Here is a 20,519-nt window from a genome sequence, read left to right on the forward strand (position 1 = left end):
ATAAATATAGAGAGATGCTGCATTGTTCGGGATGAATGACACTGGAAATGGATTTCAAATGCAATGGATTTGATATGTAATAGTCAAAGAACTTTGTGCTTTTATAAATTTATCAAATAAAAATATTGGAAAAATTGATTTACTTTTGAAGTTACGGGTCAATTTATTTCGCAAAAAGCTTCGATTATTTCCGACAATAATTAGTAATAATAATTATAATTATTATTTATTTGTGGCAGTAAAGTAGTTACAATATAATTACAACAAGAAAAAAAATAAAAAAACACGATAACAAAATTAAAATTTTCTACAAGTTGTAAATAATTGATTTACTTCTGAAGCTGAGTCAATTTATTTCGCAAAATGCTTGGATTATTTCTGACAATAATTAGTAATAATAATAATAATAATTATTATTATTTATTTGTAGCAGTAAAGTAGTTACAATATAATTACAACAAGAAAAAAACACGATAACAAAATTTTCTACAAGTTTTTCCTACCACAAATTGTACCAAAAGGCAGCACAGCTGACCAAGATTTTGGCCCATACAATAAATAAGAAATAATAAAAAATAAAAATAAACAATGTGAATGAAGAAAAATAAAAAATATAATAAAAAAATATCTAATTCTATTTAACAAAATTATAGAGAGAAAAAATAAGAAAAACAGAAAAATCATTTTGTTAGAAACATCTTGTATTTGATTTTAAAACTGCTGATTTTAGAATTTTTTATTGTCACAGGAACATATTGTAAAATAATTAGATATTATATAAACAAAACCTCGGCGAAATATTGACGTTCTATATGATAAATTCATCAAATTGTTCCCTAATTAGATACAATAAACAACAAATAATAAAAAATAAAAATAAACAATGTGAATGAAGAAAAATAAAAAATATAATAAAAAAATATCTAAATCTATTTAACAAAATTATAAAGAGGAAAAATAAAAAAATCATTTTGTTAGAAACATTTTGTATTTGATTTTAAAACTGCTAATTTAAGAATTTTTTGTTGTCATAGGAACTTATTGTAAAATAATTAGTTATTATATAAACAAAACCTCGGCGAAATATTGACGTTCTATATGATAAATCCATCAGTTTTTGTTCTTTAATTAGATACAATAAACAACAAATAATAAAAAATAAAAATAAACAATGTGAATGAAGAAAAATAAAAAATATAATAAAAAAATATCTAAATCTATTTAACAAAATTATTAAGAGGAAAAATAAGAAAAATAAAAAAATCTATTTGTTAGAAACATTTTGTATTTGATTTTAAAACTGCTAATTTTAGAATTTTTTATTATCATAGGAACTTATTGTAAAATAATTAGATATTATATAAACAAAACCTCGGCGAAATATTGATGTTCTATATGATAAATCCGTCAGTTTCTGTTCTCTAATTAGATTTAAATATAGCCAGACAAAAAAAATCCTTTGAGTATAACGTAATTTAAAAATTATTTGATTTGTCCATTTTTGCAATCTCAATGAAATGAATTTGCTTGTGCTTTAAATAATTCTCAAACACTGTTTAGATGATATTTGTCTAATTAGCAATTATTATTAAGAAGTTATTAATTCTATTGTGTAGAAGTCATTATTAGAAAAAAAACAACTTAAATAAATTCAACATTTACTTTCATGGCAATCGTGAACTCGTGACTTACATTTCTTACTATTATACAGGGTGTTCCGTGTAAACCCCACATGAAGTATTGGTAGTTCTAATAATGATAGGCATTTGAAAATTTGTATACAACCATAATCTCTTAGGTCCTGCTCAATGAAAATAATTTTAAGATGGTGACACTTTCGGTTATACCGGAAGTCGCTATTAACTTTCTTATTTTAAATGGAAAGCTATATTTTTTAATGTGTTTTTGAATTACTAGAGTTATTTGAAGGTAGTTTTCATAAGCTTCCCCTATACCTAAATTTAGCCGTTCACGAAATATTTAGGGTCTTTATTTATTTTTTTTAATTTGCACCTTCTGGTTCAAAAATCGATAACTCTGCCATTTTTTAAAATTTGGAAATATTTTTCAGCTTATTTGGAAGAGGAAGCCTCGATATTTCCTTTGGTTGTTTTCAAATTTCTAAAAAAGAAAACAAAATTCCAAATGTTTAAAGTTACCTTTTCAAAAATTTAAGCACCCATAACTCAATTTTTTCAAATGAAATGCTACAAGTTTTATTTCATTAAATCGTAGAGAATTTAATTCTGCATCGATCTGCATTATCATTACCTTTCCTTATATTTAATCGTTTTCAAGTTACAATAACTTTTTGTTGAGACTATTAAATTCATTAGCCATAGGACTTTTCTTATAGGTTGCCAAAAAAACGAGACAAAAATTGTGGGAAATTAAAGTTTTTTAAACCAACATTTAATGAATTTATTTTGTTTTCACAGAACAGACAACACAATTTTGAACAGAGTTTGTCGTTTGTTTAATCAGAAATGTTTTTATTGAAAACTATGCAAAAATTGTTGTGGTTAGTAAGAAATTTTCTACAATGTCAAAAAAACCAACATAACTTGAAAATTATCACAGATAGGTATAGGGAATACTAATACAGATCGATGCAGAAAAAAATTCTCCTCCATCTAGTAAATTAAAAATTGGGACATCCCATTTAAAAAAATTGAGTTATGGGTACTTGAAATTGTTCAAACTTAACCTTTTAAAATTTTTGGGTTTATTAACTTCATTTTCAATTTTGAACACACTAGAGTATAGATATAGTTCTCCTTTTCTTAATTCTCCAAATATGATTTCGAAATCTCTAAAACTAAGCGAGTTACCGATTTTTTAAGTGACATGTGCAAATCCAAAAATTTTCAAAATATCCTAAATATCTCAAAAACGGTTAAATTTAGGTATAGGGAAAGCTGATAAAAACGGCCTTAGAATACCTCAACTAATCTAAAAATGAAGTGAAAAACATAGTTTTCTATTTATATAAGAAAGTTTAAAGCGACTTCCGGTATAACCGGAAGTGCCATCATCTTGAATATATTTTCATTGAGCAGAACTCAACGAATTATGACTCAGTACCAACTTTCAGATAAATATCTTTATTAGAAGTTTCAATACTTCTAATGTGGAGTTAAGACGGAATAGGCTGTATACAAAAATGTGCTGGGAATTAAAGTCGTAAATTTAAGGCTTTACTTATTTAGTTTTCTTTGCGTAAAAGTTTCAAACTGTTTAAGTGCGAAGATTTTGTTACGGCCAAGTTCCAGGTTGACGTTTATAAAAACTAAGTTTTATTTATTAATGTGGGCTCAAACTAAAACGGTTGTGACAGGTTCGACGTGCTAAAATAAGGACTTCGCTGAGATGATTTATTTTTAAAAGCATTTCCAGTTACAGAAGTAGTTTACTAGTTGTTTAAAAATAATAATTTCCATTGTAGTGGTTAAACAAAGCACTGAATATTTTGAATATTTTCAATGACTGTTTCATTGTAATTTTATAACCAAATACAAGGTCGCCTTCACCACTTTTTTGATGAAAATTATTGAATAAAACCTATTGAAATTAAAAACAGACAAATATATTTTATTAATGTTAAACCGACAGATTAATTTTAATAATATTATAGGTTCAGTTATTTATTTGCTATTTATAAACATTTATAAAAATAAATTCGTGTAAAGAGGTATTGATTATTCGACAAAAAACTACGCTATTTAAAATAATTATTTGGCTTGAATAACCTCCCATTATTTGAAACTCTTTGTTTGCGTCACACAAAATAGAGTTTACGTAAAATTATGACTTGATGTTTTTCAGTTTACTTTATAAACAAATTAAAACTACGGGCGTTAATTGTGCTTTTGTGTTTAATGTGGAAACATAAATCTATTTTTGGACTTAACAAAAACGTTGCATGGAACTTTTTAAATAGTTATTTATGTAATAGGGTGTGTAACTGCAAAATTATGTTGTGAAACATAAAGCTGATGCACATGGCGTTGTATTGACAATAAAAAAAATAAGTTGTAATAAGATAAGTATAAAACTGGTAATATAATCTAATAAGATCTAAACAGTTTATTTGGCGACAAATCTAATATGTATTTTAAGGACCGAGTTACTTGTTGACTAAAGAGCAAAGTTATTGGACATGTATTTGAAAAAAAATCTTAATATACACATTATGTTCGTGCTAACTAAGTTTAATGTAAGCTTGTGTTCACAAAAGTGAAATAAAAAACCTGGCTAAGGATAGTTTGAAAATTTCATAAACCTGTATTATGTTTAATCAAATGACAAATTACTTAAGACTATGTTAAGATTTTTTTGAGAAATATATTAGTTTGTTAAAACTCTAATCAATATTTAACACAACACATACTATGTGTTCAAAAATTGGAAAACTTGGGAAATAATAATTGACGGACTACTATGCAAGAATGCGTTCATAAAATTTTCAGAGCACTGTCGACCACGTTTTTATTTAAACTTTTGTATGTATCAAATTTTATGGTTTCCGTAAAGATTTTATGCGGACTATATTTTTTAAATTTGGTGGATGCGCCGGGCGATTTTATGTTGTAACATTTTTAAGAATAATCTTGTGAAGTTAAACGTTCTCTTAAATATTTTACCCAAGATTCGAAAAATAACTGGCGGAAAATATAATAAAACCACAATTGTTACGTAAAGTTTCGTCTCTTATAACACAGATATCATCAGGTACTTGCTAACAATTTTTTACAACTTAAAATGTATTGTTAGCAAGTGCCTGATGATGTCAGTGTTATAATAAACAAAACTTTTGCGTAAAAATCGTGGTTTTATTGAAAGTTCTCTACCAGTTAAATTTTCAACATTGCATTTTTAAAAACAAATTTTATTTGTTTGCGACTATGTAACAATATACCTCTTTATTCTAGTACTTTTGCAAATAAAACAATGATATCATTTAGTATTCATGTTGTTGTAAATAGTCACTCATTACTCACTGTATTTTAAATAAATTAATTAAAAAAATTAAAAGCAATTTATAATTATGGATAACTACTCTATATTCACATACAAAGAACTCTTTTATTGTTATGTTGGCTAAACAATTTTTGTATAATATGACCTGTACATTAAACACACATTTAATAATACTTTAATATTAATTTAAGCAAAGGGTTAAAAAGTTAAAAAACACATGCTTAAAAATAAATGTAGAAAATCTAATAACAAGCTGTGTTAAAAATTTGGTGGATGCGCTGGGCGATTTTCAAGGCAAAGGTGGATTGGTGTGATATAAATTTGCTACAAATTTTTTGAACGTATTTCCGTTTTGAGAGCTTAACACATGCTTAAAGATAAATGTAGAAAATTTAATAACAAACTGTCTTAAAAATTTGGTGGATGCGCCGGGCGGTTTTTTTTTTAGACAAATATGGCTTAGTGTGATATAATTTGCCGTAAATTTTTTTAATGTTTTTTCGTTTTGAGAGGTTAACACGTGCTTCAAGAAAAATGTAGAAAATTAATAACAAGCTGTTTTAAAAATTTGGTGGATGCGCCGGGCGATTTTTTTAGACAAATGTGACTTACGGGCTGATTTCAAGTTGAGTTACGACCCGCGCAAATCATGATTTAGCAACGGCGCAGTGTCAAGATGCGACCGTCGCTTCCTAATTTCAAGTCAAATTTTGCGCGCAATTTTGCTACCGTTGGCTGCGACACCTCTCGAGCAGTCGTAAGTGGATTTGCGACCTGTCAAATTTGCAATTTCATGTGAAAATGGCGGTCGGGACCAAATATTGGCCCCTTTGGTGAACGATTTACTTGAAATTGCTTGATAAATTCAAGTGAAAGTGAAAACAGTGATAATGACGAACGACTTTTGAGACTATTTTTTATCAACGGCTCTTCGGAAACCCTACTTTTTCAACAAACCCCGGCTTGATGGAACCGTTTGCAGTTCATTTCGCGGGCTTTGACGAAAAGCACCAAAAAGGGGCGTTATTCTGCCTTGAACTCCTATGTATAAGCTATATATGGCTCGACACTGGAACAAACAATAGATGGTAGGCAGCAGAGGTCACATTTTCAAAAGCACAATTCTGAAAACCATCCAGGAAGTGACTGCAGGTTTGGACAAGAAAGCCCCCACAATTTATTCATTTTCCAATAGCAGCAGGAAATCCCAGTGCCGATGTTTGTTGATGATCGCGAAGAAAATAAGGAATTACTGGATGGAAGAGGAGATGCAGCAATTTTGGCCGTAAATACCTATTACCCAGGAATTGGATCATGGAAATCGGAATTTGTTGTATATTGATAAATAAACTAAATTGAAAACTGTAAAAGAATATATTTGCCTGAAAATGTACCAAAATACATTATTTGTACTGAAATAAATAATACAAAATTCATGAACTACAGCTTTTTTTAGTATGGTAGGGTTATGTATATCCACACTGAAAATTTACACAAATGTAAGTATTAAAGCCACCGTTTTAACTATAAAATTTGAAGAGGTAAGTTTAAAGTAACTGCCTGTTACTAATTTTAGTTTTTGAAACTTCTTAAATCGGTTTTGATCAAGTTTCTATAAAAGAAAGCACTTTCTTCTCGTAAAATGTTGGAGGGCTTTTCGACAATTCCAGTTTAACAGCATTATTAACAAAAGCTTTGCACTTGTTCACTGACTTCAAATTTCTTTTTCAAATCATTCACTGTCCCTGTTCTTGAACAAAATTTATGACCTGGTTCTAGGTCCTTTCTCGGAGAAATTGAATCAGTGAAAGTCTTTTTCAAACCCCAAAGATGGGTCAAACAAATTGTCTCAACGCTTTTAAATCTCATCAGCACTTGTATTTCATCCAGTTTTTCGACCGCCGGCATTTTTAATCGTTCTGAAAGAAACAACACAAAATTAAAATTGCTTTGACTTAGTATTGACCATAAATGACTGCTCACTAATATTTTTTATTACATTTTTATCATAATAATACTTACCCTTGATTTTTCTTTTCACTTTGAACACAAAAGCCAAACTCAAAATTAAAATTTGACATTTCGAAAGTCACGTGACCGGCGCAAAATTTTGCATCACGGACAAAAGTTGCTGCTACGCTGCGACATTGCACTTTATCGACTTGAGATCGGACGCATCTCGTGGTCGCAGAGAGCGCGCAAATCACCCGCGCAAAGTTGCACTGCGACCATGATTTGCACCGGTCGTATCTCACAACTTGAAATTGGCCCGTTAGTGTGATATAATTTACCACAAATTTTTTGAACGTTTTTCCGTTTTGAGAAGTTAACACATGCTTAAAGATAAATGTAGAAAATTTAATAACAAGTTGCCTTAAAAATTTGGTGGATGCGCCGGGCGATTTTTTTAGACAAATGTGGCTTAGTGCGATATAATTTGCCGCAAGTTTTTGAACGTTTTTCCGTTTTGAGAGCTTAACACATGCTTAAAGATAAATGTAGAAAATTTAAAAACAAGCTGTCTTAAAAATTTGGTGGATGCGCCGGGCGATTTTTTTAGATAAATGTGGCTTAGTGTGATATAATTTGCCGCAATTTTTTTTTAACGTTTTTCCATTTTGAGAGCTTAACACATGCTTAAAGATAAATGTAGAAAATTTAATAACAAGCTGTCTTAAAAATTTGGTGGATGCGCCGGGCGTTTTTTTTAGACAAATGTGGTTTAGTGTGATATAATTTGCCGCAAATTTTTTAAACGTTTTTCCGTTTTGAGAGCTTAACACATGCTTAAAGATAAATGTAGAAAATTTAATAACAAGCTGTCTTAAAAATTTGGTGGATGCGCCGGGCGATTTTTTTTTTAGGCAAATGTGGGTTAGTGTGATGTAATTTGCCGCAAATTTTTTGGACGTTTTTCCGTTTTGAGAGCTTAACTCATGCTTAAAGATAAATGTAGAAAATTTAAAAACAAGCTGTCTTAAAAATTTGGTGGATGCGCCGGGCGATTTTTTTGGCAAATGTGGCTTAGTGTGATGTAATTTGCCGCAAATTTTTTGAACGTTTTTCCGTTTTGAGGGGTAAATCCTGCTTACTTTTTTCTCATTGGAACATGCAACTTACTAAAAGGAAGTTGGCATCTTTAGTTGGTGTGACTTGCACGGCCTCCGGAATGCTTTGTGTGTAAGTTCCCGTTGTGGCATCATGGGTTTCCTGTTCCGGGACCGCAGTGGCGAACTGATTGAAATATAAGTTTGTGTGCTGCACCGATGGGGCCCAACCCTTTCCTGTAAATTGTCCAATGTAGAGCAACGTAAGCGCCAGTTATCTACCACCCTTTAATCTACATGCATTATTATAAATTACTTTAACGAGCAAAAGTTGGCGGTGATGTTCATCCGCCCATGCCATGTGCACCCACGACACTCCGCTTCCATTTGCATATGGCTGCCTCCACCGCAATTAAATCATTTCGCTTTAAAACTGCGGTGATAAATGGTAATTATGGATTTTTTACTCGAATTTGTTAATGAGTTAAATTTGCAAGCACCGTATCGTGATTTCAACGAGCTAATCAAAGGGGACAGTGTATTATTAATTATTTTTGAAAAGCTACATTACGTTGACGCTAAGTATAGAGAACGGGAAATAATCTAGATTACCGCTTTGCATGGAAAATAATCATAATAATAATTTTTGATCAATGATAACGTAAACACAATGGTTACACAGTTTTAATTAAATGAAAGACTCGTAGTCATGCACCAGAAAGCAGAAAATGGAATGAGATTTTCTAATGACAAATTTAATCAGAGCGAAAGGCTTTTTGTTTAAAACTTCTAACGTCTCTTGTGTCTACGATTACTCTTCTTTTACTGTTTTTTTATTTGTCTTTAATTATTATTAATTAATTCTCTTAAAATTGTCATTGCAACAAACAATAAGCAAACTCAGAAAACATTTAAAATCCAGCATATTTTTACCTACATGAAGAACGTAATAAAAACTTACAATTACCTTATCACGTAAAGGTTAAAAGGTCAAAAGTTTGCCAAAAAAAAAAACGTAAAAAGTCACTTCAACAAACACATTTTTCGGATTGACTTAACGCAATAAACTGAAAATAAGTGAGTTTTTGGTTAAAAACGAGTTAAATAGCAGGAAGTAAACCAAAACAATGTAAATTACTTTTTATAGTTTTTATGTTGTTTTTTTTTGTTTACTTATTGTTATTTATTATTATTCTGGTTAAAAACACTGATAATAATAAAACAATTGCACTAAACTACTAAACTGCCAAAAAAATAATAATTACACAACTGAGTATTTTTCGTCTTATAGTTTCGCAAAACACATTAAAGTTTTTAACAAGAAAGAAAATTTTGGGCCGAAACTATGCTCAAGTGCAAGAAAAAAACAAAACTGTGATTTTCAATTGACCCAAATGGCACAAAACACGTAGATTTTGATCTACTTTGGCAATTTTTTGGGTTACTTTGACAAATTTAACTGAATGGAATCCTGTTCCTAGCTGACTTGAGGTACTTGTACAAATTTTTGACCCAAATATTATTGAATTGATTAGTTTATTTCTCCCGTTGATATCAAGAAAATGTGCGAAATAAATAAGCTTTTCTCACAAAAACTTGTTAGATCGCTTTAAACTGGCGTTGTAATATAGAATTCGACCGAATTTTTTGGTTGAACATGCATTTTTGACGTAAAAATGAGGTAAAATGAATTCAAAACAGTCAAAATTTCATACACTGAAGGGAAATTTTCAAGTGTTTGAACAAAATCTCTAAAAAAAGAAAGTGCTTAACGAAAAGAGCAAAATAATGTCACATTCATTTTAATTAGATGTTTTGACCGACGAAGATAAATAAATTTTTGACATAAATAAACGAGCTAAATCTCTTGGGTTTCAGCTAAAAATGGTAGACTCTTGATAATTTAAAACATACTAAAAACCACCGCTTTCTTATAATAAAGACGTAATGTCTTGCTTTTACATTCCGTAAAAGATGCATAAATCACAAGCTTTTATTAAAAATAAGTAGTTTTTAGCTGAAAAATGATCCAAATTGCACGAAATAAACCGAAGTATCATAAATTTATAGAGTTTAAAACTGAATCAATAAGTTTCTGGCTCAATAAATCTAGTCAGGCCATAACAAAAAGCTTTCCAACAAAATTGGGGTAGTAAAAAGTAATATCTTAGACAAAAACGAGCTTAAATGCTTACTAAAACCAAAACATGTCTTTCGATCGACTTAAGTGATTTTTCTATTATTTTGTTTTGAACTTATGTAAAGAAACTTATTCATTTTGGACAATTGACGAGTCAAATCACATACAATAGGTCAAAATAACGTAAGTTTTGGGTTCATTTTGCCAAAATTCAGCTAAGTTTCCTGTTCAAAATAAGTAACAAAAAAGTAAATGAAATAACAAAAATTTTGAAATAATTAGTTTATTTTCGCGAGTGTTCTGATAAAATTTTGTGTATCAAAAAACATATGAGTTTCTTGCTTAAAAATAATCAAAATTATTCGAAAAGTGACAAAAAGTTTAATCCTTCCCAACAGAGGTGTTTTCCAGTCAGTTTGAGCGAAAATTCTCGCTAAAGAGGATGTTTAAACGTACTAACATGCCAAAAGTATCACTTTATTCGATTGGTTAGGAAGTTTTTTAGATTATTTTGGCAAAATTAGCCTAAAAAACCTAAATAATTTGCTGGGATACCATAAATAATTTTATTTATTTTTTCGGTGACAACTGGCCAAAATAAGGTAACCGGTGAAATAATTGTTTAATATTTCTCTTTGTTTTGATGAAATTTCAGGCAATAAATAGATTTTGTCTGTAAAACAAGCTAATTTGTTTCCAAATTTGGTGATCCTTTGGCTATATTTAACGAAATCTCGTCTTGTCTATAATAAGCTGTTGCTGAAATTAGCTTAAAAGATGGTTATTTTCACACAACAGAGATAATAAGAAGCTTTAAAACCAAAAGTCGAAACCCTAGACCACGTTAAACCTAATTGTGTAATTTTTGTATTAATGCAATTTAAAATAGTATATTATATTATGAGTTATAGGAATGCATCATTTCATGTCAGTGGAAATTTTCACCTCACGAGCTTTATAATGGCAATTCGATCACGTATTATATATGACATTTTATCTTATCTTATCTTTTTTTATCTTATACCACTGTACATTATACCAGTGATTTCTCTCTCACCGAAAACAATGGTCTAATGTACAATGGTATAAGATAAAATGTCGTATATCACACGTGATTGAATTGCCAGTATAAAGCTCGTGAGAGATTTCTCTCATTGAAATTTCTCAATACGAAACATCAGATTATTTTTAACAAATTTAAAGTAATTTTAAGCCTTGTTGAGTCTAAGCCAAGGAATAAAATGTTGTATTTAACTCGTTTTCGTGTAAATCGGTACATTATTTCACCTCGTGGATGATAAACCACTTGTGAAATAAAACGTCTGATTTACACTTAAACTCGCTAAATAAATAACTACTTCTGGCTGAAAGAAAATCGAGTTAATAATAATAATAATAATAATAATAATAATTCGTACAGCCATTGATCTCTTCCGAGATATCGGCACCGTCGTATCGAGCATGTTAACTTTGATAGTTAACAAAATCATCAAGTTTATAATAACAATGCTCTAATAAATATGATTTTAACTTAGATTTAAAATTGTGTCAGCGAATTTAGCAAACGAATGTCCTTGTCCTGCGGCAAATTTCTGAAAATCTGAACAGACTTATAATAAACACCATTTTTAAAAAAAGAGGAGTTATGTTCTGGAATTCGGATGTCTTTACAGAACCTTGTAACTTTATTGAAACTTACATCATATTTGTCTTTATTTTTTTCAAAGAGATGCTCATTCTCTTTCACAAATACTGCGAGACTGTAGATATACATTGATGTTAGAGGTAGAATTCCAAGTGATTTAAAAAAGGGCTTACAACTCTCATGTGGTTTTTTGAAAAGCATGCATCGTATGATTCTTTTTTGCAACACAAAGGCTTCTTTTGAACTGGTAGAAGAGCCCCAAAATATTAATCCATACGAGAGAGTAGAGTGTACATACGCAAAATAAAACATTTTTAAAGTATCTATACTTACACTAGTGCGCAAGTTACGAATAATGTATGAATATTTGGCTACTTTGCGACATACATAATTACTATGTGCGTTAAATTTTAAAGCTTTATCGATGTATAAGCCTAAAAACTTTACTTCATCGGCCAACGGAACAGATTTTGTACCAAGCTTAATATAGATACTGGATGACATTGGGCCATTTCTATATTGTACCACAAGAGTTTTGTTCTTATTTTATTCTAAAAACTGAGCCTCACAATATTTATTTAAATTACTTGAAGTTGTATTAATGTAATAAGTTACTGATGATTCAAAAAAAATCGAATCATCTAAAATAATAAAAATAAAAATAATGATAATAATAGGTTTTATTGAAAAGAAAATAATAACAAACATAAAAACATACAAAGAAGAACAGTCAAGAACTAAAAAGTCGAAAAAGTGGATGTACTCGTAATAGAAAAACGTTAAAACGAGAAAGACAGAAAGAAATAAAGCAAAAAAATAAATAAATGTAACATGCAACGATGAAAACCATAATAAACAGACAGAGAGAACAAATTTTGAAAAAGCAAATTTTACGTTAAATGGTGAGTGTTTTCAGGTTGTAATAAATGTTGGAAGTGTCTTGAATACCCAACTACTTTATTATAGGCATTATTTAGTTACTCCCAACAATGGATTAAATTGCAATAAAACGCACAATAAAGGGAATACAAACGCCCCCCTTGTCCGTATTTACCATTTATCACGAATATGTTTTTCTAAATGTGGCACTTATTTGTTTGCGAGAATGAAACGCGCTCCGAACGTAGAATCCAATTAGGCAGATTACCGTGTTTGATGCAGTGCACTCCTCTTTCTACGGTAATATCGGTGGCGGTCATGCAGGAAGCTCTGTGTAATTCACAGTGGTTGGGGTAAACGTGGCCATCGGAGCCACAAACCAACCTCCGATGCACGGCACATTGCTTCTGACAGACGCACGTCGCTTCGCCGTTTTCGACAACGCATTCTCTCCCCTTCGTACAATAATGCACCAGGCAGGGATCTGCAACAATATCATATTAACACTATCAACATGATTTATGTTGACAATGTGCAAGCTGCAAAATTGATCGCAGAAACAATAAACTAGATTATAGCTTCTAAATCACGAGGCTTGTCTCTGAGTGAGTGTCTTGAGTCACGTTCCGAAAGTGGATATGACAGAAATGAGCACGCAATTGTTCTCGATGTGAATACGGATTTAAATCCGTCTGCGAGGAATAACTTATACCAGTTATTTAGTTGCTTTTTGCGAAAATATGCCTTCGGAAAAAAAGATTTGTTTGTTTGCTGTTTGTTCTGCGACTTGGGAGATTTGCATCTTATAGAGTTGACAATATCTGAAAGAGACTGACTGAGAGCGGATTCGATTTCAATCCAATGTTAAAACTAATTGGATTCGATTTTCCATCTTGGGAAAAACAAAATATAATGTCGAAAACTTGTGGATAAACAAGGGAAATATTACACATTTTATTTTCTCATTTATCATACAATTGTGTACTCTTTTAGGACGTTACAACATTTGATATCTATTGATCAAATTTTACAATTCTGTTCGATTACAAACCGAACAAAAATTTAGAATCGCTAGGACTTTGAAGTTAATATGCTTATAACTGTGGGTTATAAACGGATACAATAGTTCATAGAATACACTATACTCGTATAGAGGTTTTAATAATTATAACTGATAAAATATCCAATTAGCTATAAATACTTCTTTTAATTAATAATGAAATAAAAGAAACATTACAGTATGTTGTACATACAATACAAGTTTATGTAGAGACTGAACTAAAAGTAACGCACAAAACTCATATCTTATTTGTTATTTTTGAAAATAAGTCTCAAACAGATCGAGTTTATTTTCATAAATGTTACATTTTTGACACTATATACAGGGTGTTCCGTCTGAACCTTCCATTAGAAGTATTGGCAGCTTTTTTTTCATAGGTTGCCATGGAAACGAAAGATAAAATGTAAGAAATTAAAATTTTTGAAACCAACATTCAATGAATTTATTTTGTTTGTCATTTGTGTAATCAGAAATGTTTTTATGGCAAACTATGCAAAAATAGGTGTGGTTAGTAAGAAATTTTCTACAATATCCAAAAAACCAACATAACTTGCATTATTACAGATAGGTATAGGGAATGCTAATACAAGTCGATGCAGAAAAAAATTCTTCTCTAGTAAAATAAAAATTTGGACATCCCATTTGAAAAAATTAAGTTATAAGTACTTGAAATTGTCCAAACTTAATCTTAAAATTTTTTGGTTTACTAACTTTTTTCCAATTTTCAACACACTGGAGAACAGATAATGGCTCTATTTTTTAATTTTCCAAATGTAATTTTAAAATCTCTCAAACTAAGAGAGTTTCCGATTTTTTAGGTGACAGGTGCAAATCCAAAAATTTTCAAAAAATCTAAAAAATCGCGAAAACGCTTAAACTTAGGTAGAGGAAAAGCTGATAAAACGGCCTTAAATAACTCAACAAATCTAAAAACGCAATGAAAAACATAGCTTTCCATTTAAAATAAGAAAGTTGATAGCGGAAGTGCCGCCATCTTAAAAATAATAATAATAATAATCAATTTTTAAATAAATATCTTTATTAAAACTTTTAATACTTCTAATGTGAGGTTTAGACGGAACAGGCTGTATAGCAATGTAATTAACTAATTATGTCAATTAATTTTTTTAAAAGCCTTTATTTAACTTGCTTTGTTGTCTGTCTGTCTGTTTCATATTTTCCGAGCCAAATTTAAAGGATACCTGTTGTCCGAATGAATTGAAATTTTGCATGCTTACGTAATCTGCAAGCCAATGCAATTCTATACAGTTGGGTTGTTAAAATATAATGATATTCTAACAAAGGACTATATTTTTGCTTACAAATTAAGATTCTATAATTGATAAAAACTTTAGGAATGGGGAATGATTATTGATTACAATTAAGTTTTAACAATACGGTATTACAGAATCAGCTGACCAGCTTTTATAAATTTTGGAATACTAATCTATAAGCAAAAATATTCTCCTTTAACAGGGAAAGATTATTTTTTAGTGCATTTATAAAGTAAATGTTTTTTTGAAGAAATATTTTTATATATTTTTTATTAAAGGACAAGCCACATTTTTAGTTAGAGTTAACTGAAGTGTTACTGTGTTACTGTAGTGCACTTCATCATCTTTTATCTTCCTGGGAGTAATAAAAAAAAATTAAAATAAAATTTAAATCACTGACAGTTTACACAGCTATATTTTTTGTTCTTGTCTTTGTAAAGGGTAATTTTTTTATTTACATTTTTTAACAATTAGCATAACAATACTTAATTTGGAACTTAAACACAAAAAATATACAAAATAGAATTGTGTTTTAAAAATTAAAATATGAGGCAAGAACAGAAAAGTAAAACCATTGGTGTGAATTTATCGATAATTTTTTAATTTTTGTATTTAAAGTATTTTCTTTTTAGTTTTTTTTACATTATTTTTTTAATATGAATAATAAAGGATGAGTATACTGTCAAAAACAATAAACACAAACGTCGATTGTCATTTAAATGTCATCAATACTCAAAAACTAATACCGTCATAAATGTTGATAAAAGTTAGCATTTAAAATACTTAAATCGACCTTTCAGGCAAATTTTGAAAAATGTCCCAGAAGAAGGATATTAATTTTGTCCCTTGATTTTGGTTGTATATATACTTCAAGACAACTGTTTTTTACGAGAAAGATTTACAAACATTTAATATTAAAATTGTACTGTGACAAATATTGAATAATAATGCGTAAGACGTGATCACACAACGGAAAATATTGAGGGATGCTAACAACTGACAGTGCAGCAATTTAAAATTATTACTATTTTTGTACTAAAGTAATAGTATATATGTATTTGTTATTAAAAAAATTATAACAACTAAAAGAGAAGTGTATTTTGCCCGGCGCATCCACCAATTGTGTATGTAAACTATAATGTATTTGATTATTTAAGTCCAACAAATTTAATTTTCCGGCAAATTAACCTTCAAACCGAAATAATTTGCAATAGAACTGTATTTTCTCTTTGTTAAACCCAAATTTACAATAACAAAAATTATGTTTACAGGGTGTTCTAGTAAAAACTCATTATTGAACGTTTAAATATTTAAATCACTTTTAAAAAATTAGAATGCACATTTATCTCTTAAAACAATTCGCGAGTGTACAGGATGTTTCAAAAAAGATTACAACAAATGTATTTTTAAGTATATATTGTATATAAGTAATATATTACTGATGTTTTTGTAAATTTTTAAAATAATTAATTTCTTCTACAAAACCAAACTAAGAATAAAAAATTGGATTCTAAACTTAGATCTTCGTCGAGGTGATATAAAATCGTATTATAATAAATTCTTTGATCTTTTCTAATTTTATCAATACTGATCGATCAGTAACTAAATTTTAAAACGATTAATACGATTAATAAAACATTATTTTAAAAAGTTTATTTTAAAAGTTTGAAACATTTCGTTGTATAATTCAGTCAAATATTTTGAAAAAAAATATAAAATTGATATTGTACACCACAATCTTCTCTAAGCCACTTTACAAATTGAAAAACTTTTATCGCCAAAGGCAAATCACTGAAAAAATCTATACCTATTCATATAGACCCAAAGTTCTAATACATTATAAGTGATGATATATTGTGCTCACGTTGTTCGTGCGTACAAATATTTGCACACCAGTCAGAATCAATCAACCTTACAGACACAAAATGTTCAAAACTCAAAGTGGTAGGCGAAGAAAAATAAAAACTGAAGACTTTTTATGCATTCTTTACTAGCCGTCAGGAAATAAACATTGCCAATTTATCGAAAAAAATAAGAAAAAACGATCCGAAGTCAGCGACATTTAAGAGCGGAAAAATAAATGAAAGAAAGGGAGATTACCCTAATAAAGCTGACTTGACTTACTTGTTTCCAGTAATGTGATATGTGTCGTTTGGGGGCTATCAGATGTCACTGAATCTCTGTGATGCCTCGATCTCTGTAACAATAAAAAATTCAGTAGTGACTAAAAGTTGATTGGATGATGTATGGTGCAAAGTAAAATGAATGGTCGCAGTTTAAAAACAAGAAGCCTTAAGTAGTTGGAGCGATTCAAAAGCGAGCTTTTAACGGAATGGAGATTTACGATGTATTATAATTCGGAGTAGCTCGCCTTTGAATGTAAAGTCGCAAAGTTTTGCAGAAATGTTTAAAATAATAATAATTTTATTTTATATTGGATTTTGTGTTTATAGGAGTCGGACGTAATTTCCTGCCGAGCGAAATACATTTTTGACGAGTGCAATAATTCGTTTTAATCTCGAGAGAATTGGAGATTTTATCGCTTTTACGACTAATTTGAGTTGCAATTTCTTCAAGTTCCTTTTAAAGTGTCCTTTCATCACTAAAGACAATGTTAATTAAGTTAGAAAGTGCAGCCGTTGGTCGGTGCTTGTTCGTCTTATCAATTTTACGGTTATTAGGAGAGACCGGATTTGAAAAACCGTGTCAGAAATGGTTCGACAAAAATAGAAATACATTATTTATTACTTACTACTACAGAAAAAATAAAAACATATTTTTTGCAATAAATTCTATTACAGAAACAAACAAATCTACGTTTTGTCGAAAACTTAAAATTATCAATTAAGGAAAAAGAGCTATAAATAAGTTAATTATCTGTTGAACCTAAATATTGTTCTAAATTTGCTGATGTAAAGTTACTTCGTTTTTTCGTAAGAATTCATCTCAACATTAAAAATAAACTCACCGAGCAACAAACCTATATATTAAGAGATACAAAAATTAAAAAAATTAAAAACTAGTATTCAGAAAAATTAAAAAAAGTAAGATTAAAAGTCTGTAGATTGAAGTGTCTGAGAGTGATAAATTCAAATACTGGAGAACTGCAAAGTAAGAACATAAATTAGAAATTGGAAAACTAAAATTATAAGATAATAAAGCAACAAAAAACTAAAAAATTTAGAAAATGAAAGTGAAAGAAAGGAAAGAAACTAGGAAACAAAAAAGCTGAAATACTGAGAACAAATTTAAAAACTGTGTGATTTAAATACTAAGAAACTATGGGATTGAAAGGCTTAAAAAAATTAGAAGTTTCTTAAAAGTTGAAAATTTTGAAAAAGTTAAACGGAACACTTAAAATATTGTTTTTGCTTCTTAAAAATCATAAAATTGTCTAAATAAAATTGTCTAAGTTAGTAACTAAAAAGATATAAAATTTTTTGACCTAATTTGGTACATTTTTAAGTACCTTAAGAATCTTGCAAAACAATAAAAAAAATTGCGAAATGTTAAAGTTTAATCATGAATTAATTGCCAGAATCAATTTTTATTAAAAACAGATCGATCCACAACTTATCCACGATTTTTGAACCCAAGTGTAAAGGGAAATTTGAAATTTTCTTAGAAAACAGCGAAATTCCATATGGTTTGGCCGACATTTACAAAATAATCAAACAACAATTTTTTGTTCAGTTTTGAACGCCTTATGATTTGCCTGTTTTGCAGTTGTAAGTGGAATATCCCTTCCGTTATCCAATGACGAACGCTTCAATCGTCTTGATATTTTGTGTGCACCATATAAACCAGTAGGAGGTAATTTTTATATTTTTATTGGTTAACTACTTATTCTTAGGACAAATGAGACACCAGTAAATCAGTTTTAGGGCAGGCCTTTCTTACAGAACGGCATTCTGCTTAGTTTTTGAAATAAATTGATTTTTTTTTTCGACGAAAATACACTTTTTTAGAATTTATTACTTAAAAACTAATAATCTAAGAATATTCAGACTTTCACATAAGTGACTAAAATCTACACTGTCGGTTTGTGCACCGTTTAAACAAGTAGGAGGTAATTTATATAATTTTATTGGTTAACTACTTATTCCTGGGACAAATGAAACACCAGTGAATCAATTTTAGGGCCGATCTTTCTCACAGAATGTGATTCTGCGTAGTTTTTTAAATAACTTGATTTTTTTTGACGGAAATACACTTTTCTTAAATTTATTACTTAAAAACTAAGAATCTAAGAAAAGTCGGACTTTCACATAACTGATTAAAATTTACAAAACCTACACTGTCGATTTGTGCACCATTTAAATAAGTAGGAGCTAATTTTTATATTTTTATTGGTTACCTACCTATTCCTGGGACAAATGAAACACCAGTGATTCAGCTTTAACGCCGATTTTTCTCACCGAATGTGATTCTGCTTAGTTTTTTTGAATAACTTGATTTTCTTTTGATGAAAATACACATTTTTTTAATTTTTTACTTAAAAACTAAGAATCTAAGAAAAGTTGGGCTTTCACATAACTGATTAAAATCTACAAAATCTACACTGTTTATATCTTTATTGGTTAATTACTTATTCCTAGGACAAATTAGACACAAGTGAATCAGTTTTAGGGCCGACCTTTTTTTAAATAATTTGATGTTTTTTACACCCTTTTTTTATTTATTACTCAAAAACTAAGAATCTTTGAAAAGTAAGACTTTAACATAGCTTTAACATCAAAAACTACAAAATCTACATTATCGGTTTGAAAAAATTAATAATAAATTAATAAATTTATTATATTAATAAAAATTAATATAATAATTAAAATAAATAAATCTTTAAAATTAAAATTAGCAATTATTGGCAAACACTGCAATTTTAACACTTCTACGTAAATAATTTTTTCAACTTTGGTTTCACAAATTGTTCATTGTGAAATTGAAAGTAGTTTCACAAAGAGAACTTTTGTGCAACTCCTTTTAGTAATTTTTTAAGAGTTGTATTGGCAGTGCTGGGTTGGGTGTCATCAGTCATCACTGTTATTTAGTGAATGATCTGTCAACAGCCTCAAGTTGTTTATTGATGAAGCCTGAATAATTAACAAAATTAAAAGGAACAAATTTTAAAAAGGTAAACTAAACTAAACAAACACAAAAATAGAAATTAGAAAAAATAGTATATTACACTCGTTTTATGCGACTTAATTGTGGCACTCATTCTTTTGGAGCATTCCTTCGTCGTGCTCTAAAACCATTCGTGCCACAATAGAACGTCTATACGATACAAAAATTTTATAAAATACAAAAAATGCATAAAATTAAAAAATATATTTAATGTAGAATTAGATTATGCAAATTTTGAAAAATGAAAAGTTCAAACACTGACAAAAAAACTTTAACGCCGAGAAACTAAAAAAACTAAAAGTTGAGAAAACTATAGAACTGGAAAAGAGAAACAACTGAAAATTGAAACATTAAATTCCGAATAAAAGAA

General features: G+C 29.3%; 1 protein-coding gene and 1 long non-coding RNA gene across 2 annotated transcripts in view; one reads left to right on the forward strand and one right to left on the reverse strand.

Moving 5' to 3' along the window:
• Nucleotides 1-20,519, reverse strand: part of LOC659040 (follistatin-related protein 5) — a 233,176-nt gene that overhangs the window by 33,173 nt on the left and 179,484 nt on the right. The window contains exons 4-6 of the mRNA XM_008200745.3: nucleotides 17,150-17,222; nucleotides 12,960-13,175; nucleotides 8,101-8,264 (exon numbers count right to left, since the gene is read on the reverse strand). Of these exons, the coding sequence (XP_008198967.1) occupies nucleotides 8,101-8,264; nucleotides 12,960-13,175; nucleotides 17,150-17,222 (453 nt within the window). The remainder of the gene's footprint in view (nucleotides 1-8,100; nucleotides 8,265-12,959; nucleotides 13,176-17,149; nucleotides 17,223-20,519) is intronic.
• On the forward strand, nucleotides 5,470-6,420 carry LOC107397653 (uncharacterized). Its single transcript, XR_001574728.2, has 2 exons — nucleotides 5,470-6,132; nucleotides 6,176-6,420. It is a non-coding gene; the product is annotated as an uncharacterized LOC107397653 (long non-coding RNA).

This window comes from Tribolium castaneum, chromosome 1, assembly GCF_031307605.1.
Source record: "Tribolium castaneum strain GA2 chromosome 1, icTriCast1.1, whole genome shotgun sequence".
In the NCBI taxonomy this organism is placed as follows: domain Eukaryota; kingdom Metazoa; phylum Arthropoda; class Insecta; order Coleoptera; family Tenebrionidae; genus Tribolium; species Tribolium castaneum.